The 25,509-nt window shown below is 40.1% G+C and overlaps 1 protein-coding gene across 1 annotated transcript in view; it reads right to left on the bottom strand.

The window, feature by feature from the left end:
• The window catches only part of STAG1 (stromal antigen 1), a 149,356-nt gene that overhangs the window by 78,606 nt on the left and 45,241 nt on the right, over nt 1-25,509 (bottom strand). Inside the window, exons 5-7 of the mRNA XM_010134146.1 lie at nt 12,243-12,319; nt 6,900-7,104; nt 3,951-4,102 (exon numbers count right to left, since the gene is read on the bottom strand). Coding sequence (XP_010132448.1) covers nt 3,951-4,102; nt 6,900-7,104; nt 12,243-12,319 — 434 coding nt within the window. The remainder of the gene's footprint in view (nt 1-3,950; nt 4,103-6,899; nt 7,105-12,242; nt 12,320-25,509) is intronic.

Here is a 25,509-nt window from a genome sequence, read left to right as displayed (position 1 = left end):
TTGTTTCAGCTTAGTCCTTTGAAATGGCCATCAGCACTTTTTCTCCTATTGAAACACAGACAATATATGTTCAGTAGCAGCAGTCCTGTACTCAGAGAGGGAACTGTGAGTGGACGACAGCTGCATGAATTAAGCTGGTTACAGACCAGGAATCCCCTCTGAAAAATTCCATGGCCTGTTTAAGGGAAGTACTTAAAGACATTCCCAGTCTTAAGTATGAGTTTAACTGCAGTGCTCATGAGTTTCTGAACCAGGAAGCTTTCCAGAGACAGAGCACTGGAGCACACCTGATATCCAGGCGCTAGATCGCGAAAAACCAAACCCAACCCATGCAAAAATCAAACCCATAGGAGAAAGGGGTTAGGAGCCTGTGTTCATAAATAAGTGGTTTAAAAAAACCCCTTAATATTTCCTGTGTAGTATGAGCACACAGTGTTAAGTACTATGGAAGGCTTAATCTGTGTCAATGAATATGTTAACACATCCTAAAGGAACGTGTTGGAATCCACTGAAGTATTCCCACACTGTCAGTTTTGTACTAAACTAGGTAAGTATGATGTAATTACACCAAAATGCAGCTCTGTCAAACACAATGATGCCAATTTTACACAATCAGCTTTTGGAGCAGAACCGCTCCCACTCTCAAAGCCATCGTTCTTCCATCAAGGTGTCTCTTAATGTCAAAGCAACATGTGCGAATGTAAATCCTTCCACGTTTTCAGCATGAAAACCACAACAGAGCCTTGCTACTACGAGTGCATATATGCATAAAACATTAAAACCTGTATAATTATGGACATACATACTTAACAGATAGAACATCTTAAAGCCAGAGGCAGAATTATGATCAGTTGTTTTGATCTCCTGCATTGCATGAGCTCATAAAGACTTTCACCTATGGGTTTATATTTTTCAAGTCATGTTTATGAATATTTCTACAGTATCTTCCAGATAAGATCTTACTAAAGTAGCTTGCAAAACTCAGTAAATGAAATCTCCCATTTTCCTAAAACGTAAGGAGGTGCTGTCTCCATTTTGCCTAGGGGAAAACCGAGACATTGAGGGTTCTTGACTAAACTGTCAAACATCCACCAAAGAAATTAATTTCTCAGTAAAAGGGATTATGCACAAAGGGAAAAGTTGGGTGTAAACCAGCTCAGTGCAGACCAAAGGGCTTGTTCAAGAATACATAACCCTAAAGGAAGTGGGAGTTTCCAACTGCTCCTCAGCTGGCTGACTTCACGGGCTACAGGCAGGCAAACGTCCACAGAAACACGGGGCTAGAGACAACCTAGCACGGACTGTGGAGTAAAATGAGGATGGGAATGAACAAGAAGCCTCAGGAGGCCTTCTGAAAAACTAACGAGGCCCTGGAAGGAAAGGGGAGGCTCCCAGAGAACTCTGGGTATGAATCGTTAATATAAAAACACACCACAGAGGAGAGGTAGGAGAGTCTGAACTGTGAGCCACGAGGAGGTGAAGATACGGAAGAGAGGGGTACTTGGACGTTTCTGTGAACACTAAGGGGAGCAGCGCCATACCAGACTAAGAGGCGTAGAAGAGAGGACAGCATAGATGGCTTCCTCTCTCTTTTTCTGCTTTTTCTACAGGGAATTCACAGCTCACTATAAACACGGTCCGTTATCAGCTTTATAACTGATATGGGGATCAAGGTGGTGGGGCAGAGATGATGTAGAAGAAGGATCACAGATTCAGTAGGTCCACGTGAGGTCCCTTTTACTTTTTTGTGTTAACATTTAAAAGATACAATTCTCTAATGCGTCTTAGATTCAGTAATGAATTAACAATTCTTTGAAAAACATAAATTTTCTCCAAATTTCAATTGCTTTTTACACTACATCATGTACTTGAATTTGAGTGCTTAACTTCAGGCATCTTGAGAGAGCATTTGTGACTGGGGACTCCTGCTCTTACCAGTGCAGAAGTGCTCTAACATCCTCCTGCCCAAACCTAAGTAAAAATCAGGGAAACATTCTCTCCTTGACTCTGTAAGCATTTTGAGGAGCTCAAAACGTCATGCATGACAAACACGAGATTCGGATTACTTCTACCAGCAACTACACCATAACTGCTTCTGTTCTGTGGCAGATCGTTACATAAATCATCCAGTTTAGTTGAAAACCTCATCGATGAGAACAGACCTTCATGCACTGCTCTCCCATCAGGTATGGAGAAGATGACATGAGAATGAAACACTTCAGTGTTCCATCTCTTCTTCTTCAGATTATCTGAACTGTCCCTATATAACTTCATGACGATAAACACAGGCCCGTGTATGTGCCTATGAGGGTTTATGTGATGGCACCACATCAGAAGAATGAACAAAGGAAGCGCCAGCACAGCATACTCTGTAAATACAGCATATTTAAACATGGAAACACACACCATTACATTAGGAATTCTTACAGAGAGCCATTGTGCCATCTAAACTTCATAAATCTCCACAGGGCTCTCCTCTACGCTTAACACCGTGTATCTGAGGACATCATCACCATCACTCCTCTCTGGCTTACTGCCACGCAACATTTTGATTAGTTTTAGTGAGTAGTGATACGAGAGAGACTGAATACGCATATCAAAAGTTAAGGTTTGCCAAATGCTCATTATTCTTTCAGGGTTTCACAGCTCCGTGCTAGCCTGGGTATCACTGCTTCAAAGTCTCCCCAGAGCAAGTATATACTGCATCTCCCGGAGACACCGGAAAGAACAGCTGAAGGAATGAGTATAGAGGACGTCCACGGACACAGAGATACTAAACCAAGTTAATCAGTGTAATTAGTGACCTTGTCCTTTTCAGGAAATTCAAAGCGACAATGAACAAATCTGGAATATAAACTCTGCTCCAGAGAGTTTTGCTTTTGACAAAGCAATTCTGCTCTTTAAAATCCTTTAAGGCTGACATAGAATTGAATATTTAATTTAAAATGTCTCTCTTGCACTTTGGGTAGGAGAGATTGTTCTTGCTTTGTACCTTAATGCATGATCTTTAAGAATTCTAAAAGCCAAATAAAATTGTATTACAGATAGTAGGGATAAAATAAAAATATAGAATTGTAATTATCCCCCAACAAAGACTATGAAGGTAAGCAATTTTGAGTCAAAGTTATACCTAAAAGAATCCAAGGTGCATACAGGTAAAGCACCCAGGTATCTTGATTTGCCATGGAATAAAACAGTGATGGAGGAAATATATTAAAAAGAAATACATTAAAAATAATAAATTTAATTCTAAGTCATATATACTTCAATTTTTCAATCAATCCTCTGAGTTTTACAAGGCATCTTTACAGATTATGGCTGTTTGGGGATATATGTATTTGTTTTCTACTTGTCATCTTTAAATTTCTTTCAAGTACAACTCTAAACTGAATTTCCTGGGATATAGTACTTTATTTAAGGATGATTACAGCAACCTTCTAATGATTTTGCTCACCTAATGCCAGACTGGTACTTACTAAAAGCGACTTTAATGTCTCCCTAGCTTCTTCTCCCTGAGACCAGGTGCTATAGCCCCCACTCCAGTGTTTCTTGAAAGTAGCTACAAAAAGAAGTACTAATGAGACACTATGCAATAATTGCAGCGATCAAAGGGAGAAATGGGCAGTGCAGCAATGGACTACATGTGATCCTCTTTACAAAATCTTTTTGCATAACTGAAACAGTTACTACTTACAATTTGAGAGTAATTCTCTTCCTGCCTGAGAACAGAAATTATCCTGCGTGTGCAGAACAGCACATAAATTCAACTCAATGTGTTATTACAAGATGTAAAAATGTAGCCCAAGTAATATGCTTGAGACCTCACAAACATGACCGCAGAACTAATCTCATTTCTCACTGTGGTACTCAAGTCACAAACCACCCTGGACTTTCTGCTGGAGGGAATGTACATGAACCAGGAAAAAAAAAAAAAGTATCTTTTCACTTGCCTCTTTCCTTTTCTGAAGCAGCAGCTCCAATCTCTCATTAGCTCTTTTGCCAATCATTTTGTTTCTCTCAGCTTCGTACTGTCTCTGTGTATTATCCTGATGAATGCTCAGGTTTAAGGCAACATTCACAAGAGCAGTCATAAGCTTCATAGCTGCAAAGGCAGAAGACAGAATATGAATCTTTACCCGTAGTCAGAGTTAAAAAATAATGCCTTGGCAGATCCAGACTCACAGAAAATAACCGCTTGACCCTGACACAAAGCCATCTGCAAAGGCTCTTCCCACCTAAGCAATACTCAGGTCACTTGGCTGATCTAATGATCAGAAAAGACAGTATATATACATCACACTGAGGTATCCAGGCAATGTTTTTTGCCATCTTCTCCAGAAAATTATGGAAGTTCTGAGTGCAGAAGGTCAGTCAGCAAGCATGCGAATGTGCAGGATCAGGGTACACCACGATGACAGTTACTGTGGAGTTAGGAGCTCTACTAAGAATCATTAAGTACCATTATAGATGCCTCTACACTAAGGGTAACTCTTAACCAAGAGCTACGGAGGATTACTCAATTTACAAGGGATACTGTTTCTCTGCAAGTAAGCCTGACATTGCTCATTATGTACCTGACGCTGCATTTGTGCACCCCTGTATAAGCACTTGCACCTGTGCTGCGTATAATATTTTTAATGTATATTTTTCTGTCTTAATGTATGTTTCCAAAACAGAAAAACATTTCCAACATCCTCCTCATGTTCTGTGTGGTTATGTGGCATATCACATTTTATAATACTGAAAAAACAGCAAAATAATCTAACAAACTAACACACCCTCTCTAGCTAAATATGCAGCATTGTCTTCAAGGTAGAAAAGCAACTGTGCAAATGGAGAAGTAAAGTTACTCTTATGGTAACTCTGTCTTATCTTGCTGTTGCTCAAAGCTGGTAATTCTTGCCTTAAGTTTCCTGCTATAGTGAATCATTCTGCATTCCAGTTTGGCTAGCACAGACGAAAATTGGAAGTAAAGACTTCAAAAACACTCCTTCAAAAAGAAAGGAAATGCTAAAAGCAGATTTACCAAGACTGAGCTCCATGGCACCACGCTGACCTCTGCTCTGCAGGATAGCCACATAATCAAATGTGTAAAAACTAGCTTGAAGGAAATGTGCAGAAACAAAATAAAGCTCTCAAACTTGTTAAAACAAACAAACAAACAAATGGCAGGTATCATCACCGGAAAATGCTGGAGATCTTTGGTAGCTCCTATTCCTAATGCAAGCACTAGATATGGGTATAGCTAATGCAAGAAGCCATCAGTGGCTTAAATAAGCAAAGGTAGTTGTGATGAACCTTGGCTTTAGGATTCGCTTATCCTTGCTTGAAATTTCAAGCTACATAATCCATTCCAAATGACGGTGCATAGCACTAGTCTTCTGTAACACCTCTGCTGTATGGTGCTGTTTCCTGTCTTTTCAGTCAAGCATCTGATACTTTCCAAACATCTGTCCCACACCAGGAGAAGCCAATCAATAACAGAGACCAGAGTGCATATCTCACTCCGTAATCTTGCTCCTATGACACAATCAACCACAGTCTAAGCAAAGAGAAATCAAAATCACCTGGAGCTGAAGATAGTATCAGCTGCAAAGGAATAGAGTTTCCATCTCAGTTCAAATAACAGGCACAGATTTCCAGGAGATAGTTACCTGCAGCTCAGATAGCATTCACCTTTGAATACTGAGTATGTAGAGACAAACTCTAAACCTGGAAACGTACGCCTGCATGATTCATGTTTTTACCATCCTGTCACTGAGTAAGATGAAGAGTGCAAGGGAATAGGCTTCCGAAAGAGTTCAGTCACGGAGAGCTGCAGGTTTGGGTTTTCAATTTCAATATCAAACTCCAGTCAAATCTGGAGCTGTTTTTCCAAGATACCTCTCAGATTCACAGCAAGGGATGAAATTTTAAACCAATTCTGATTGAATTTGATGGACACTGGGTATACACTTGGAAATCTGAACAAAATTTGGCTGATTGGGGAAAGACTAGCTAAATCAGTGACAAATGCTGGCAGTAGAAATATTCAGATGATGACAAATGTCTCCTAAAAAGGCTTTAAATATTTGGCGTAATCTATGAAGGGTAGAGAGAGGAGAATCTTCCCCTAAGATGTATTTCAGCACATCAGATGAGCAGAAAAATATCACCTGACTTAACCAGCTTTTGGCACCTACATCCAAGTTAGTCACCCTAGCGCTGCTTTGTAACCGCAGAAAAATAGTTACTTCCAGAGAGCGATTCAACCATCTGAAGGGAGACATCTCAGTCTGATGAAACACATTCTAGAAAGGCCTGTTGCTGTCTAATGATATATCTAGTGCCTTCCTTAGATGTAGGTAGGTATGCTGAAAGGTGCAGGTAGAGGTAGAAGACAGTGATACCTACAACTATAGCCCGGTGTTCCCCAACTCAACACTTCTGAAGAGTAAAGGCACAGAATTTAGTTTTCAGTGGACTGAAATTCTTTGATAATACCATTTGCTTTACAATTATTTAGAATAAATTTGTACTCTAAAATGCAAAAATTATGAAGACAAATGAACAACTAATAATAAAATACGAGATGTAAGCACGACACCCTTGATTCACAGGGTTCACTGGAGGCCCCTGGGTATGACAGGAATCTCTGAGACTAAATGCCTCAGCATCCTCCTTTCCAAACAAAAACCTGTATTTTAAGCAGTTATACATATGATATGTGTACTATATATGTTATATATACATATACTTATACAGACATCATACATTTGTGATACTTGGATTTGATCAAGCTTTCCAGAGTTCTCAGTGCTGGTCAAATTCCACTAGATCAATATCAGCAGTAATTCTCAAAGTGGCTTAAAGAGCAGGAACTCCTTTGAAAACACTCTTCTCCTCGCTAGCTCACTTACCAGCTAATGTACTGGTGTGCCTGAAAGCCCGGACCTGGGAATCTGACAAACCAGTCAGAAGAGAGATCACTGTGTCCATCATATATTCATCATAGATGATGCTATACTGACACTGTCGAATGAGCACTCCAATAAACTCGCAGAAGTTGGATCGAAACTTCTTCCACTGAGGCCCAGGCATGGTAAGTGGATAATCACCACTGTCCTGAAGAACAAGAAAATGAAAATAATAAGTATTAAAAGTCTCTCTATTTCATTTATTTTGATGTTGTTCTTGCCATCATGGTCTAAGTTTTTAAGCCAAACACTATCTCTATCCTTCATGCCAAGAGAGAATAACGAATAAAAACATGGTATTATTCTTCAACAAACAAAAGAGCCTGCTGCCATGAAAACACTTTTTCAAAGATTTCATTATAACTGTTCTGGGTTTGCAATATTAGCTCTGTATAGTCCAAAATATGCATCAAAAATAAATTCTTTTCCTTGTGTCCTGGGTTAAGAAGTAGGGGGAAAGAATGAGAAAGAAATATTTCAAAGTATTTAAAGTCAAAATCTAAAGAAAGGCTTGTGTGATTTTCAGGTTTGTGTCATTCGCCATCCTCCCTTCAACTCTATGTTAATATTCTAATCAACTGAATGGCCATCCCCCCAACTTTGCTTTGCTCAGTTTACTACTGAGATCTTATCAGAGAGTCAATACTGCCCTTTTTTTAATCTTATGAATTTATCCTTTTTCTAGTAGTGAAACCTGCCTTCTGACAGAAGTAATGAAATTTTACTACAGATTCATTCACCCCACGCAGTCTCCTGCGCCCCATCTTCCAAAAGTTATCGCAAGATTAGAGAAGGCAGTTCATTTAAGTTTCACTCCTCTCCAAGTCTGCTCTGACTATTTTCACTTCAAGCAATACCACATTTCAGTGAGACTGCCCCTCCTATAACTAGAAAATGCTTTTTTCCCCTTCCGTGAAAAATATTGTATCTAATCTCCCTGGTCACCTGATTTGTAAACCAATTCCAGATCATCCAAAACATTAAGGCAGTAGTGCTCCATCCTGAATCTCTCCCCCAAGACAAGAAGTCAGTAGAATCAAAGTTAAATCCATTTGTACATATTTATTCTGTCTTTTTGTGAAGAACAAGCACTTCAGTTCTCTCAGGACGTGTCTTATCGCCCAGACTGAACCCTGTGAAGCCAGCAACGTTACGCACAGAGGGGCTGTAATCAAATAACCTTGTACCTAAGCTTCATAAACAATATTCCCCTGCAGCAAAAAGCCCTATCAGCTTTAACCACATCACACCCGTTCCAATCACACTAAAGTAACAATTAAAATTGCGAAGACAAGTGCTCAAATGTTAGCAAGGACAAAGCTGTAAGGCACTCCTAGTGACCTTACTGTCTGTCATTACAATGCGAATGACGTGATCTTAACGAGCAGGATTTTTACTTCTAACTTCGAATGCCCAATCTGAGAGAAATAGGAGCTTTGGTTTAAAGAAAAAACAATTTGGAGGCTTTTAAAGCTCCTGACAATGACATCTAGCAGCACGTTCAACTGTAGCTGGGAGTCCTCAGAACTTCTGTGAATTACATCAAAGTGTTTTGTAGTAGAAACCCAGACGAACAGAGTCTAAAACAGGTAGCAGCATCATTAGCTGTGCCGTGTGTGCCAAAGCACTGTTTATGCCTGATGCTCCTCTCAGTGAATTTCATCAAGGGTCAATGTCTTGCCACGTAAACATGAGTTTCATATTTATTTAAATTAAGGACTGAAATTAAAATGCTAAAGCTTTATCCTTGATGAGGATAACACATAATTTTTGGAAAAGATCCTCAGAATCTCTAGTGCTGTTTGTAACTACTCACATTCATACGATGCATTTTTAATCTACAGTTACATATTAGACAGTCCTTTCTAAAAACACGTGAAGACTGCACTAAGAACATCTCATCTGGTTGAAATGAGAAGAATAAATTTCCAATAAAGCCACTTTATTGAATCCTTCTTGAATAACAATAAAATGTGATACAAGCGACACTGACAAGTGATCCTTGGTGGTCCCATGGTTAGAAAACTCAAACTAAAACAAGTTTTTGTTCACCTGCTTACTCTAGCACAAGAATTATGAGGGAATTCATCTACAAAATGCTTGTACTCGTACGCCAAGCACCCAAACAGTGCAGCAGATGGATGTCTGGGGAATTCCCTCTCTCAAACCGAATCTCTATCAGCAATGGACAAAGTTATTTCTATCATTTAAGTCCTGCACTAGTGTTTCTCCACTCAAGATCAGGAAAATCAATGCTTCAATCCTTGACATAAATGGAGAAATCAGGACCAGCTAATTACTGCAGCACTGACAGAACAACGTGATGATCTTGAAAAGGTAAAGAAAGTAGCAAATCCGAACACCTTCACTGGAGATTATGGTATTTTCTGGGCAGTATACTGTGCTAATAGAATAGATAATGCAAAATCTTACCCTGCTTAATACTACACTCGTTTTTATTTCCCTATTAGCTCCAGGCTTGTAGAAATGAAAATGGCAAGTCCAAAGATGACAACGCAGTTAGGTTGGGCTGGTAGACTGGCCGAATTCTTTTGACAGGAGCCTCACTAACTCTCTCCTCCTCTTCCACTCCCACACAGTCAGACCATTACCTTCTCATGGACTGACACTGGATTTAGGGACATGAGAGGACAGCAGGGCAAGGGAAATGTTCTGGTGGCAACAGCCACTGCTTTGCCCCAGGATGTCATGGAGGGGGTAGACATTGGGCTACTGGAAAAGATACCACAGGTGACATGCCATCAGTGGTATTTACAGTGAAGGATTGAGGGCTGTTCCTCAGCTGTGCAGAAAATGACAGTGCTTTACCGGGATAATGTACGACCACCTGACCCAGCCACTTCTGCTGGTCTCCTCCTGGCTCCCTTTTCTTCATTGCTTACTACATAATTACAGTAAAATAAAATAAATCCAGTGGCAGGATGGGCTCAAGGAAGCAGTCTAGTCAGCCTGTAGGGAGCACAGCCAATGGCACTGCTGAAAGGAGGCAAGAAGTAGATCTCTCTGGGTTCTCTTCTCCTTTCCTCAGGAAGACAAGAAAGGTTGGGAAGAATCATGCAGACCAGCTGAATTTAGCTTGAGTTGCCTTTAGTCAAAGGCCTGTCACTGGCAAATAGTGTCTGCTCACGCACAGCTCTCCCAGAACCAAAGACTGTTGTTCTGAATCTTGAGGTGGTGGACACAACGCAGAGGGCCAAGAAGTGTAGTAATGCTACCAATCACAGTTGCGATTTTACAATCTGCTGCAGACCGAGAAATTGTGTTTGTGGTGGTGTGTGTTTTATCCTGAACAGCAATGTAAGCTGCTATTATTTTAAAAGCTTCTATTTTTTTGTGACTATGACAATCTTTTAGGCACAGAGCAGTCTGAAGTATTATGACTAGCAATATGAACAAACAGGTCATATATAATAACGGCAAGCTTACTGTGCTGTCATCATCCGATACATGAACATCCGCTGAAAACTGCACTAAATTCTAAAGTATTTCCCCCTGCTAACAGGGTATGAGTTTATTCCAGATTTCAAAATATTCACCGGGTTGTGGCCTAAGACTAACAATTTCACGTTTTATATTAAACTACACAATTTCTTTCATGAATCCATCCAAGTGTTAAGGCAGAAGGTAGAACAGAAACTTTATGTTAGAACTCTGCAGTTCAGAGAAGTTCAGGTAATGGACAAAGAAAGCTTGTGCACTAGTAACTGTAATTCTTTGAGATATGTTGCTTATATGTACATCCACACCGTCCATAAGGAAGAGAGGGTTTTTTTATCCTTTGAGAAACAGGTTTGACAGTTTCTGAAAAGGGTTTTTGGAGAATACTTCCTTCTGACAAGTGTGGGACAATCTCCCCTGGGCAAACTCAATTTCTTTGGCTTTAGGGCAGTACCTTGGCCATTCTATTTTGTGCAGTGGGGGCCCTAGACTAGGATAATATCCAATTCTACACTAGTCAAAATTCACTGCATTTTATTAACTTTGGTTGGGTGATGTTTTAAAAAGCACAGCTACTCCAAACAGAAAGGAGCATGCATTGATACAAACCTTTTATTCATCACTGCACACCTAAATGTAATTCACCGTACCTATCCCCTCCTGTACACAAAGGCCCTGAGTACAGCAAAAGGAGCATCCACGTGGCCATAGTTAAGGACATACTTAAGCATTTTGTTGTTTAAAGTCCTGAACAAGATGGAAATCCTGCAGAATGAAATCCTGGAAAAGAGCCGTGTTCACATTTGCATTTTTCCTGCTTAATTTGTTGAATCACAGCCTTGGCGTTACATTTAGAATTGGTCAGAAACAGACACCGCTGCCCTACAGAAAACTCAGTTTCGGCATTTGTTCTCCTCACTATATAAAATGAACATGCAGAACGTTTAAGGTTTTTATACACGAAAAAAATCAGAGAAACTAGTTTGAAAAATCTCAAAGCTAAAGGCATTCACCATGAGGCACAGTTTTTCCTTCGACAGAAGATATCCAATCTGGACTGTAATAGTCTTGTTTCAAACGAAATGTTTAAATCTTTTCAAAGAGTATTTCTTTATGTAACACTGCTCCAAAAATGGTAATTTTCATGTCAAGTTACTATTTGGTTTAAACTGCCATTTCAAATGAACAAATCATCGATTTGCACACAGGAGACAGCAGAATGCTGCAAATGCCAAGCCTGCCTCCGGAGTCAGCAGTTCTTTGTTGTAGGATGGCAGTTCCAAGAGGTGAGCTTCAGAATCCACCACCAGTTTCAGTGGGATGAAAAAACTTCCTACAGTTCTTCTTACTACCTCCTCTTAATAACCTCTCTAATGCTCAGGATGCCGACCGACAAAGACACCCCTAAAGCCATACGAAGGTCTACACAGATCCAGACCGCAGCTAACCACCAGAGGCGAGCTTGCTCCATACTTCTGTGTCATTGCAGTACATTTATGCCTTAAACTGGCTAATGCACCAACTTTTCAGTACCAGTATTTCAGCGTCCAGGGCCTTCGCAATCCACAACACTGTTTTTTCAAGATAAGCAACTATAGGTACCTTTTCAAGTTATTTTATTATTTTTGGTTTTCCATTATTATTCTTTCCTAAAGCTCATGCTGCCTTGTTATTCCTCATCCAATGGTTTAAATCACTGCTTTCCTTGTCAGTGTGATCTCTCATACTGCTTATCTACTGGTTTCTTGCCCATCACACTTTAATTTTAAAACAAAAGTACATTGTAATATAGCTCACGATGTTTAAAGACCTATTTGTATACTATACCTCATCAAATTCTTCTGTCATTTTCCTTATGATTTCTGCATTTTGCATGTTCCTGAACATTTCAATTCTTACCGTACCTGTAATGTAATGAAGGAACAAAAGAAATTAACCCAGGTTTTGTTACATCAAAATATCAAGGTTTTTCTGCTGTTAAACTTACAGCTCAATAACACGTATGAAAGAGCATATAATTTAGTAACATCATGAACACATTGAACAACTGTCTCTTGAGGACATGGGTTAAAAAAATCCTCTGTCCTGCAAAGTGCTATCAGACTAGGAATCAGTAAAATTTTCCATCATTTTAGTCTTCACAACAGAGCAAGTGTGATACAGCAGTGACAGCGATGTAGGACTCATGCCATGTCCGCAGTTGCCAAGTGTATTTAATTCTGTGAGCAAAATAAAAATGAGGACCATCTTTCAGTTCCACGGCCAGCAGCAATAATTCTCCACTTGTTATGCTGGTCACCTGGATTACAGCTACACCATGATCTCTATGTGGAGACACAAGGGTGGTTTTCAAACCGCTCAGCTCAGGGGCTGCACGCACGGCTTACGGACTTAGGCACAGCACTGTGGGAACGGAGCTACAGCACCTGCAGACCAGAGCTAGAATAACTGCATCACGCAGTGCTACTGCCTGCAAGGCTGTCCAAAACCAAAGGCTCCAGAGGGCTCCGTCGCGACCTGAGCCAGCTCAGCACCAAACCCAGCGATCGCATCTCTGTTATCCCTTCACTCAGATTATGCCTTTCCTCCCTGTTACCCGAACAGTGAAGCTGAGAGGACGAACTTTGCACTGTAAATTAAATAAAGCTACCAAAATGGACAATATAACAAGACAATAGCCATAAATGAAAACTCTTGTAACTTGATCCTAAAATCAGTCAGTATAAACACATAAAATATTTTTACACGTTATTGTCTCTGCAACTAGACGTTGTCTAAATATCCAACCATATAACACATGTCAACATAGAGAACATTTTTTTTTTGCTAGTGCACGATCTTCTTTTCATCATTTCACAATCTTCTTCTGTTAATTGAGGAAAATGAAGCAAATGACAGAGCTATAAAATCCATCCCAGCATCGACATTACAAAGACTAAGTCTCCCTGTTTCGCAAAGAGTTCAATTGATTAATGATCTGCTGCATGGCTCCCAAAACTCAAACCATAATGGAAGCAGCTTATCAGTTAATAGTATTAGTCCCTGTACAAAGGATAAATAAAGATAATTTATGTATACTAAATATTTTATTCCAACATTTTATTCCTTGAGAAACAAGCATTAGAAACATATGCATTTCAAAATAGGTAAGCACAGTTACAGCACACCAATCCTCTCTATCTCAGTAAGGATTCTGTTTTACACCACCACTTAAATACCGATTTCTTGAATTGGTTTTACTTCTTCATGAAATAATATCTACTTGTTATCCATTTATAGTGGTTAACACCATGAACCTCAGTTCTAACAACAGCGATTTAAGTTTGTGCATGGTAATTTCCGTATTACTAATAAACAATTAGTAACGCAATGTATTAATATAAACCAAGAAAATCAAGAGGACACCACCATATGACAGCTGAAGACCTGTTTTATCAGCTTTGAAATCATCTATAAATGCAGCTATATTTTAATGTTTCCCCCAGTACTGAAGTGCTGTTTTGTGTAAGTCAGACAGATTCACAGTATGGCTCAGAGTACCGAAGAGGGGACAGCTATTCTTAGAAGTCCACCACAGCTGCATTAAGACCTTTTTATGTCAGTGCATGCTGTCATCTGTCGCTCTTCTCGTTGGTCATATAACCCTCACTGAAAAAGTAACCTATCAACATTTGTTATTTTAATTTTTATAGCCCTGATTCTAATTTTGTTCTTATTGATGACTTCTGTTACTAACCTTAAACACCTTCCATATCAGATATAACCATGTCACTTTGTCAGAAGAAGTAAAAATACCGTAACTAAAATTCCTTGTCAATGCACTGTCACTCACTCCAAATCTCCCTTCGACTTTGTATAAACCTGTTGTAGTTCTCTGCATCTTTTCTCCCTCAGGATACGGATCCTTCTTAAATGACCTCCTGCGTGTTACATCAGTCGAGTATAATTTCTCCACGAACAGCGTCTCGCAAGGAATCTGTTTCCAGAGGTGACTGCTTAAAGCACCGCTCCGTGAATTCAACAACATTTGGGACGTGGTACCAGTGCTCAGAGGAAGCTGACGGCTCATACTGGATGCACACCCCATCCGTGTTACTACCATGTTGTAAATGGTACAGCCTGTGACACAGACACATGGAACTGGCCAAGGGGAGAGGTTGCAAATGCAGGACCACGGACCGCAGGCAGTTTTCCCATGGATCTTGGAAAGGCTTTTTACCTTCCATGACTACATCTGAGACAGCATCACCTGTCTCCTGGGCACCTTAGGATTTCTACTGATGACTGTGCAGAGGTGTTACAGATTAGGCTGGTGTAGATTCTACACACATCGTCCAAACAAGCAATGGTCCAGCTCTTTGGGAGCAACAGGCAGAGTCATGCACAGGATGAAACAAACTCTTGACATACCCTAGCAATGCCAGGGTGAAGAAGAGCTCAATGCTGCCAAGGAAGTGTCAGCAAGCATTAAGAGCAGAGAAGATGAACAGCACTCAGCAACTCACTGTTATGCCTCATTCTTTCCTCCACTTTTCATGACAAAGTTTACTGGAAGTCATGTCAAGCATTACGAGTATTTCTACTTCTCTGGCAGTAGGCAGGAGCTTTGGCCTGACTGGGCTTTTCCTACCACCACCTTTCCACCACCTGACCAGAACACAGTCCTGTCTGTTTTTCTGGGAAACCCATTTAATACTCTGTAAATACACTATGAAGACTGATCACAACACATTTCATGGTGTCATCACAACATTTCAACACTGTTCAAATTCATAGTTTTCATTACTGAAAAGCTGAACTCTCCCATTTTAAAGTGAATCTTTAAAATATAACTGATTTTCTATAAAATACAACTGAAGGTGCTACTAGTCTTCCATCCTTTTCTACCTCTATCACAAAGCTCTCACTCTGTATTTAGTGAAGAGGATTTAAACTGTCTCAGTCCATCCACAAATCAAGAAGTCTATTCTACTTGAGTACGAAGTTCTCAGTTCAAACTTATTCACACACATTGTGTTTTAAAAAATCTTGATGACATCTAAGTGTATTTCCTTAGTGAAAAAATTCCACTTTCAACTTTCAGCTAGGAGAGGTATCAGTTTAATTTGTCATCCTACCTGGCTTTCAAAAGCGAAAGAAAAAAACCCATACAGAGGACACGTTATTTCAACTAGATGAGAGACAGACTACAAGGGCCTATACAATATTAGACGACTACACTTTAAAAATGAAACAAAAAACAAACAGAAACCCAAAACAACCCCCCCCACCTGTGTATAACACAAAAGATAACATTTCCAGGAGATACAACATACCACATTCGGTAGCTTCAAAACATATATTAATAGTGAGAGGACTAAGCAGGTATAATAGGAAGCCCTGCAAAAGAAAGGTAACAACAAAAATCTCCAAGAGCTTTGTCAAACGTGTCAGCTCTCAAGTTTGAGCAACAACCAACTTTAATAGGGGGAATTAAAGAGGGTACTCTTTGGATGCAGGTTGTCCCATGCCTACCTTCCCTCCTCTGAAAGAGATGGTACTAAACACTGCTGGAAATCCGGGAGCAAACAGGACAGTCCAGTGGCTGCCTGCATATGGCAGTTCTGGGATTTCTACAGGAAAGGGAGCTTAGAGGACAAGAAGAAGCCACTGCGCCAGCGGTACTCCAGCTGTAACAGCCCACAGTCATTCACACACTACTAACGAAAACAAATTACTAGTAAATGGAGTCTTGAAATCTAATTACTGACAGTTGGTAATAAATTATATATCATGAAGTATATTAACTATACTGTATAGTCAGTTTTTATCTCTGGTACCTTCGTTCGTGCAAGCTGCACAGCTAATTTTATCCCTTCTCTTTTGGACCACCTGCCCAAACTGAGTAAGCTGCAAGGAAAGTAGTGGGAAAATTGCAGCTTAGGACTAAAAGGCAATGGATATAAAGTAGGCCCACAGTCTCCTGTCAAAGAAGGATTAATCGTGGGACCTTAAATTCATGGTGACCGATTAGAACCTCTCAACCACACAAATTGGAAAAACAGTAACCAGAAGAAGGATTCATAAAGCCATCAAGATGACTGGAAGATTTGCACTGAAAAGTATCATATGAAAAAAGCAATGCACGCTTTTGCATTAGCTGGGAGTCGATAGTCGAGATCAGCGCACTGGGAAGCAATCCTGACTGCTGAAATTGCCAAGAGAGGACAAGCTTAATAAACATCTTGCAAAGACGGATGGTGATTACAAAATTGCTGGATGGACAATATTTCTTTCCCTCAATATCATTCAATGTGCATTTCTTATACCTTTCTCCTCACTTGCCATTTAGATCCTAAGAAATAATCCACTTCTACAATGTCCATAAGTGCAGTTTTTAATCGTTTCAGGAGCAATAGTGACAAATCTCTGCATGAAAGATGATTAAAAAAGACTGAAGTCAAACCATAAAGAGCACATTATTCCTCACTGCGCAACTTGGGTCACGGTACGCTTCTGTAACACCTCATTTACTGTTCCCAGAAGAGAGCTGTCTGAAACTAACCTGAAATTACTCACACCAGTAAAAAAAAACCCAACTTATTTTCTGTGGTTTGCTCAGGATCACATAGGAACACTGAAGTAGATCTTACTTCATGGAATCAATACTCATTAATCATTCATCTAAATGGAAGCAGTATTGGGACAGCTGAAGCGCATCTAAATAGATGCTGAGACTCCTAAATCCCATCAGAGCTCCTAAATTTCTATTGATTTGTCTGCTTGAAAACTGAAACACTTTACTGAAACGAGAAGTCAGGATTCGAGAAAGAAGTTAGCCTAAATACTTAGCTGACTTTTGAGGCACATGCAGGAATAGAAGATCCTTTTATTCCCCAACTCATCCTGTTGCATGAACTCTACATTGCCCAAATTCTGCTGCCAGTGAAGTGCCAGTGCCAGTCTCTTCCTAAAAGACAACCCCAATTCATCCTTACAACAGCTTTAGATGGTGAACTCTTACTGAATGAATCAGCAACAATCCCAAAGGAAAAAAAATAGTACAGTCTCATGCAATTAAAGCTGTATCAAACAGAGAAATCACAGGCAACTGTGAAAAAGAATTCTAATGGTTCATCTAAGTCTACACTCCTACAACAAATCCAAAACCAAATATATGTCAGTGCCCCAAACACGATCGAATCAGTTCTCTAAAATCTCCCTGCAATGTTACCTCCTTTCACTCACCTGATACACAGCATGCGCAGGCAAAGCGTATTCCCTTGCTGCAGCCCAGCTCTTTGACTGACATTCTGCGTATTAATTTACAGACTACACTCTGATTTTCTCCAACATGGTCCTGCAGTTCTTCAATACTTACCTTTAATTCTTTGATTTTTCACATTCCATTTTGATTTTCAGACTGCTGCATGGCACATGACTCAAACAAGCTGTTCTCTTGTTATAATTCCTAGTCCTACTTTGCTTTAGATCATTTTGCACTTGAGTCTTGAATATAACTTTTTGGAACAGGAAGTTTTTCATTTTTTTCCTTGATCACATTTCCCACGCAGACTCTTTTGAAGACTGTTATCATTGTTTTGCTCTTCACTTTGCTCTCATAGAACCAGGAATATTATTATTCTAATGATTAAACCATTTACGTTGCCATCTGAATCACAATAATTACCTCTAGAGGAGAGTGTTCTCCATTTGTGTTGTCCATCTTCTGTATAGTAACCACCACGTTGTAAGAATTCACTGCACAATCTTAAACTTGCTATATTCTTCTACTTGGTGATGCCTTGCTAGTTTAAGTACCTTCATCTCATAACCAACTGTACATTGTACAACTCTACTTATTAAAAAACAGCAATGAACCTCTTGCATCTGGCCTTCTTGTTTTGGTGTCTCACAGTAGACGTCTACAGCAGAAAATCCCAGCTTCACTGCCTCTCCATCACTGCTTTGACATTTTCAAGCTTTCTGGATTTCAGAACAAATGTAAATGTCAAACAGGACAAGGATTTAGTGACAAGTTCCTTTTCCTGAATTTTCAGATCTTGATTTTGTGAAAAATCCTTCCAAGCCATTTTCTGGCATTAGATAAAGACCAGAGAAGCCATTATAGAAAACTGTCAGTGAATCTTAAGCTGTACGAGAAACATCTGAACAGAACAGACTTCCACCAGAGGACACAGAGAAGGAGAAATAAAGTAGGTTGTTACTTGTCATCGTGAGCACATACTTGAGGGTAGAGACCTGTTTCTCTGTTGCAACAGATGTTAAAGCTGAGAAAACGTGCACTGAAATCTGGGTTCCAAAATGAAGGAAACTTTGGTCATTACAACGCTGTCATTGTTCTTACGGCCCGTTTGGGCTCTCTCCTCCCAGTGCCTGCCTGCCTACACTTCCTGCTCTGTGCTCATGGCGTGTCCAACGATGGCATGTACCTGTGACATACATAGTCTTTAACTGAGACAGAAAGAGGCACATTCAAAGGGACCAGTACTAAAGCACTTTGCATTTCACCTCCTCCATTATACAAGGCTCAGAAATCTGTTACTGTTCTGGTTTACATAACTTAAACATAAGCAAGAAAACACCTTTTCATTATGGTCATTCAAAAATTAGCTGATCTGTTTCTGGTGGCTTTTCACAAAAAAAAAAAAAAACCCAGACAAACCAACCCAAATTCAGCCTAAAGGAAGATGTCTTGCCCAGTATGGAAACCTCAATATAATCTCTTTAAAGTTTACTAAAATGGAAACTTCAGCCAGGCAGGGTGTTAACAGTCCCAATAGCTATGAGGAGTATCAATACAGGTTGTCAAAAACATCAGTAAAGCTGGGAAGACTTATAAATTGTTTTGACTATCACAGGGCTCACTGCACAAAACAGTGGAAGTTTAGTATCAAATTCTTGCTATTTCTGATAGCCAAATTCAAAGCTAATGGTTTCCTTTTAGAGTGAGCAATTCCGTACTACACTCAGAAGTTCAAAGTTCTGAATGAGATGAAGAAGTTGCTAACTTCATGTATATAACTAGTGTTTCATATGATTTGAACTGTTCATCTCTTAAATGTTATTTGATCTAGAAGGTAACAGTGAAGGTTACGATTCCCTCACGACAGGTATGGGAAGAAATACATTGAAGACTGTCAAAAGATTTTACAGAGGACAATGATTTGTGTCAACAATAATCCAGTTATTTCTCCTTGTTGAAAAAAAAAATTGCACATTCTTATAGTAAAAAGTGATAGGATGTTAATGTCCACTGTAAAGAAACCAAATCCTATGAAACTGCTAAGCTCCAATTACGTGTGAGAATTTGCTACTTGTTTATACCCTCCTGAGCATCAGAAGAATAAAAATAGGGAAAAATGAAGAATCCACGAGTGACCCAAAGACCCACATACAGTTAAATCTGATTGCTGTGCCAGAGTGGAAGGTGACATACTACAGGACTGGTGCGTGTGTTGAAGGGTTGATGTTATTTTTGTGAAGTAATGCTTCACAAACCACATGGAACTCTGTAAGGCATCAAGAAGCAGCTCAGTAATACATTCATGCAACACAAAGATTTTCAAAATCCTATAATGACCTCCCTCATGTCTTAGTTGAAGAAAGAAGTTCTTCAGAAGTTCTTCTAGAAGTTGATATGCAACACTACAGAAAGTTTTCAGATTAAAAGACAGGAAAGCAAAGACAGAACTGTCAGTTTTCAGAATATCATGAACTTCCCAATAGGTATTTCTAAGCACCAGTGTTGATAGAAATATGCTAAATAGCAGATATAAATGCTCTGAAAGAAAGAATAATGGAGCACACAAAGTTTGCTGGTGACAGAGTTATTTGTAAGGGCTAGAATTAATACTGGCAACCCACACTGTCAAAGGATTTCACAGTCATGAAATGGATAAAATGGCAAATAATGCTCACGGGGAACAAAGCGTGCTAGCTCCACAAACTACTAGTAGGAACAGAAGTAGGCCTACATAATTTAGTGCATCAAAAACCAGTACACTTCATCAGTTCAAGTCTTAACATTTTGATAAAGGAAAGTCCCCTACTGAGTTTAAGGCAGGTAATACTGGTTTGACACGGCTCTACAGTATTTGCACTGGGAAACTGTAAGCTGATTTTCTTCTTGATGTTAATGCCACTGAGTAACAGAAGCCAAATAATTAACAACTAAACTTGCAATCTAGTATTAGTGCTGAATGATTTCACAAAACAGATCTGTTCATGCTTTGATAGCTGGAAGCAGTAACTGTCCCAAGGCACCCACGTTTTTGTTAGATTTAAACAACAGTGAATGAACAACATGAATGGAAGTAAAAAGCTCAGGAGTCTTTGCTACCCCACAAGTAGCGCTTTGTTCTTGCCAGTATTTTAATACTTTCACATTTGGAAGCACCCAGCAGCCACATCCTGCCCTACCCTGCATCACCTCCATTCACTGTCTGAACGAGAAGTCTGTGAGCAAGAAGGACCTGTACATTTTGAAACCCCCCGCCAGCCACATCCTGCCCTACCCTGCATCACCTCCATTCACTGTCTGAACGAGAAGTCTGTGAGCAAGAAGGACACTTAGACTGGAGGAGAGAGGTAAAGCACTGACTCCAACGCAGCCTTGGGTTTACACTCCTCTGAAACTTCCCCACTCAGCACTGGTTCCAAGATTCACTTCCGTGAGCACTGCTCACTCACCGCTGCAGTTTCCTGCCCACGTGCTGTAAGGGAATGTTTGTTGAGAAAGACATTCCTCACGGATCTGATGAAACAAAACCTAACACACGCATGTTTGTGCTCAGTGATCAGCACTAGGTGTCAGGAACAGTGCAAGTACAAGTCATCATGAGACGAATCTTGCATTTGGCAGTAGTTTAGGGTTTACCTGAACTGCAGTTGTCAAGACGCACTGTGACTGTTAGATTTAATAGCTGCCTGTGGATCTATCAGCTCTTAATTAACTTCTACTTTTCATCACCACAGAACTGTGCATCAACCAACCCCGCAGTTCAGCTCTACATTCCTTAAGAAGGCACCTCATTCTATTTTTAGAGTTGCTGCCTGATCATTTTATTTGACAAGCCTGGGATCTTTTTTTGGTCCTCTATTTGCCATTCATTTCTGCACTGCTTGGGTTTTCCTCTCTCATTTTATACACCCTTTTGCAAATAGCATGGTCAGAACTACATTCGATGCTCAAGATGCAGGTGCAATGTGAGGTTTTTTTCTTAGCTTTTAATATACCTACTCATAAATTTGTGCTTTATTTCTAATTCTTAACTTCGTCTCTCAGAACACTGCCAAGCAAAGAGGTTATATTTTCAAATTATTCACAATGACAGCAGGCTCCAGGAGCAAAACGTGAGTATCTACAGCTTATCACTGCACACGTGGAACCAGACTTTGGCTGCAGGCCATCCGAAGTTACTCAAATAGTTACTCAATATAAACACAGGGGCTTTGGAGGTGGAGCTGAAAGCCAAGCGTACAATAACAACAATGCGAATGTTTTAAATCAGACTACTTGGGTATATTTACTCTCTTTTATCAAAGACCATTTTCACATCAAGACTCATCCATCACCTGTGCTGTTCACAGGCACCACGTAAGCTTCCCTCTGCACTGAGAGGGCCCCCAGCTCTTCACCCCTCTTGGCGGGGACCTTAACTCTGGGTATAAATAAATATCTGATAGGAGGATGCAAAGACAACACAGCCAGATGCTTCTCAGTGGTGCCCAGGGACAGGAGAAGAGCCAGACAATCCAAACAGGAGCACGCTAATAGGCCATAACTGTGCCAGCACTTTTGTAGCCCAGTGTGGAGTAAGGATATTCCTGCCCTTGCCACAGACTGCAGGCATCATAACCTGCGCACAGCCCCAGTGCCAGGCTGGTTATCAACCTGCCGTTGGTACCTGCGGAGGGAACTGGGGTTTGGTACAGGTGTCTCTTGTCAAAATGCACACTTCAAGTGTGGGACGATATAATATCAAAAGCCTTCAAAACACGCAATCTGATAAACTGATTTCAGCTCACACCAACTGCTTTGAACCATTTCTTTGTACTTACGATGTACCAATATATTCTTCTTGTACTTTCTACATTATTTCACAGCAATTACAATAAGCCCCAGAACATTTTTAAAAATACTGAGTATTCTTTGGAGGAAAAATAATCGATCTCTCATCCACTATACTGGAAGAGGCTTCATATACTACAGATTCTTTATTATGCACTCTTCTGGAAAGCTAAAAGGTTTAATCCACCAATCTGGAAGTAAAAATCAGATAATTATTATTTTAAAACAAATTATTACTTATTGTTCCGTTTCCCATGAGTTTTACCAAATGTTTGAGGACGAACTCACAGCTACTGATTTTCCTTAGAAGTCTAGAATTGTAGAATAACTAGAATTGGCAGGATTCCTGTTTGTCAGCTAGTCCAAATCCTTGCCAAAGCAGGGCCAACTAGATCAGGCTGCCCAGGTGAGTTTTGAGTACGTCCCAGGATGGTGATCCCACAGCCTCCCTGAGCCCTTATGCCTCCGGTACTTGAGCACTTCATGGCAATTTTCAATTATATCAAAGTGGCATTTCCCATGTTTCAGCTTGTATCTGTTAATTGTGATCCTATTACTACGGAACTGCATGAAGAGTCTGGATTCACCTTCACTCCAGACTCTCATTATTTCAAGAAAACAGCATGATCTCCCTTTGGCGTTCTCTTCTTGCAACTCTGTTCTCTCAGCTTCTCCTGAGCCAGAGAGAGAGAGTGAGAGAAAGTGAGAATTTCACTGAAAGCCTTCTGGAAATCCAGGCAGACTTTTTGAACCCCATCACCCCTACCCATACCTCCTGCTCCAAGGAACTTTGAGTTCTCTTTCATAGAAACCACCCACCACGGACATTCACCTCAGAAATCCATCTTTCCTTCCACTTTATGAACATGCTTGTCCCATGTTCAGGATCCCATTGACAAGACAGCTCAGCAGTGACCCAAAGGCATGCCATAAACTTGCGATACCCCTTCATGCGTGTTTTTGCCAAAGGATGTTTTCTTTATCAGATAAACAAATTTCTTGTTAGTCAATGTCTACATTTCTCCTAATACTTAAAAATCCATAAAGCGTGGTACCCCCACTGACCAGGAGGTTGGGAGGCAAAAGATAATCACAGGAGGATGATATTGCCAGGCTCACCCCTTTCCGTCTTTCTGCTTCCCCTGATGAAGCGTTGATCCCTTCCTCAGTCCTCTAATACTCTTATTTCTAGTCCTATTTCTTGGTGTTTCTTAGGAGTAGTAAAGAAGGGAAAATGAAAGAGAGACACAGAATCCTTTTCAGCACCCTTTTTCCTTCAAAGCAAGAGGCCAGGCCTTTCTGTGGGCTCTGCCATACCTGCTGCTGCCAAAGATTGGACAGAACTCAGGAGGCCAAAAAAGAGAGTCCCCTGCAGCTGCACCACCACATCACTTCTTGTTCATCTGCTTCTTGTCCCTTGAGACACTGACCTTGCTTTAATTACCCCAAGAAAGCTACTGCTAACTGAGAGCATGAGACCTTTTTAAATGGGGCTCTGAAGAAATTCACGTGGTACAGGTCCTCTACAATTTTTCTCAAACCTTTGCTGCTCCAATATGTGGAAAGAAGGGATAAGGCATGAAAGGAGCGTCAGCATTTACAGCATCTATCTGTGCCAAAAATATTAGCACTGGCACCAAACAGACCAAACAGCTCCAGGTTTCCCAGAGCCAATCTTTACTTTTCAGAATTCTGCAGTCACTACTCTGAGAGCCCCAGGCAAACACTGTTTTCTTCCCATATCATTAATTGATGGGAAAAAATCAGAAATGTTAAACAACAGTAATATAGACACTTTGTAAGCACTGCGAACAGAAGTGCAGCAGAAAACTGAACACCTTTAACAGCTGATCTGATGAAAGCTGGTGTGCTTTATAAAATGAGACTGGAGATAACAGAAATGTCTTTAAAACAGCTTACATCTAAACCACTTTGTTTCCCTCATTAAAGGAAAGCCACCATCTACCTAAAAGTATCTTTGCTTTTTTTTTTTGTTAATCTGAAAGAAGGAAATTAGATTTGTGTACAAGTATGCTGCTTAATAAATTCCGAAGTATAGGTAAAAAGCGTCCCAATAAATTTTACAGAAGCAGGTGGCTGAATAGAAGCCAAAGCGGTCATTCGGGCACAGGATGAACCATGACCTCAATCTCTGTTAATCTCTCTCAGCCTCTGACTGAGGCTGGAGAAAGACAGGGACACTCACACTCTGAATGCTGTCCCTTCCTGAGGAAAACTTTCAGCTGGAGCATACCAACCTCTTCCCCAGCAGTGTTTGTCTATAGAACTCATTTAGTTTCAAAAAAAGTTACGAGCATCTTCCAAATCTTTTAGAATTACATGGCTTGCAGAACAACATCTCTCATAAAGAGTACCTGTCACTTCATGAGTACATTCAACGGCCTTTGTGCAACTCAGTAACTAAGTCCATCAACGCAGATACACTGGAAATCACTCTTCATTAGTTCTACTTCTCATGAGATCACTTATTTAGAGTGTATTAAAGACTAAAGACTTTACTGGCCATGGTCTGTGAAAAGACAATGCAAACACTATCTGAGCTGGCTCAAAGTAATGCCTTTATCTTTCTCTCTCCTCATTTAAAAGTATGCAAGGCAAAAGAAGTTCTTCTTTTTCACATAATTATTTTTCCTGCTTTGCTAGAGGGAAAAAAAAAAAATCTGTTTTCTCTTGCTAGCTCACTCCAATACCCCTTTTTACTTTTTGACTATCTGAACATGTGTATGGAGGTTTTTCTTTGTCTAAGGATTTGACAAACGACATGCAAAAAACTACATCATCTTTGTGCTTAGACATGAAAGCAAAAATTAAGAAGTGCCAAAGTTAAGATGCTCCATGCAATCCTGATTTAGTCTCTTTGTGTCAGCTTTGATGAGTCACCAACTTTAACATGCCTGTCTACCATTGTGTCAGGCGTCATTAGCCACAGAAAAAACGGGACAGTTTTGGAATGAATAGGAGTCGTGTAGGTGAAATTATTCTGTCTCTGATCGGTGCCGC

Source organism: Buceros rhinoceros, unplaced genomic scaffold, assembly GCF_000710305.1.
Source record: "Buceros rhinoceros silvestris isolate BGI_N320 unplaced genomic scaffold, ASM71030v1 scaffold9384, whole genome shotgun sequence".
NCBI lineage: Eukaryota > Metazoa > Chordata > Aves > Bucerotiformes > Bucerotidae > Buceros > Buceros rhinoceros.
Note: the sequence above shows the minus strand (reverse complement) of the source record. Positions and strands in the feature narration are given on the sequence as shown.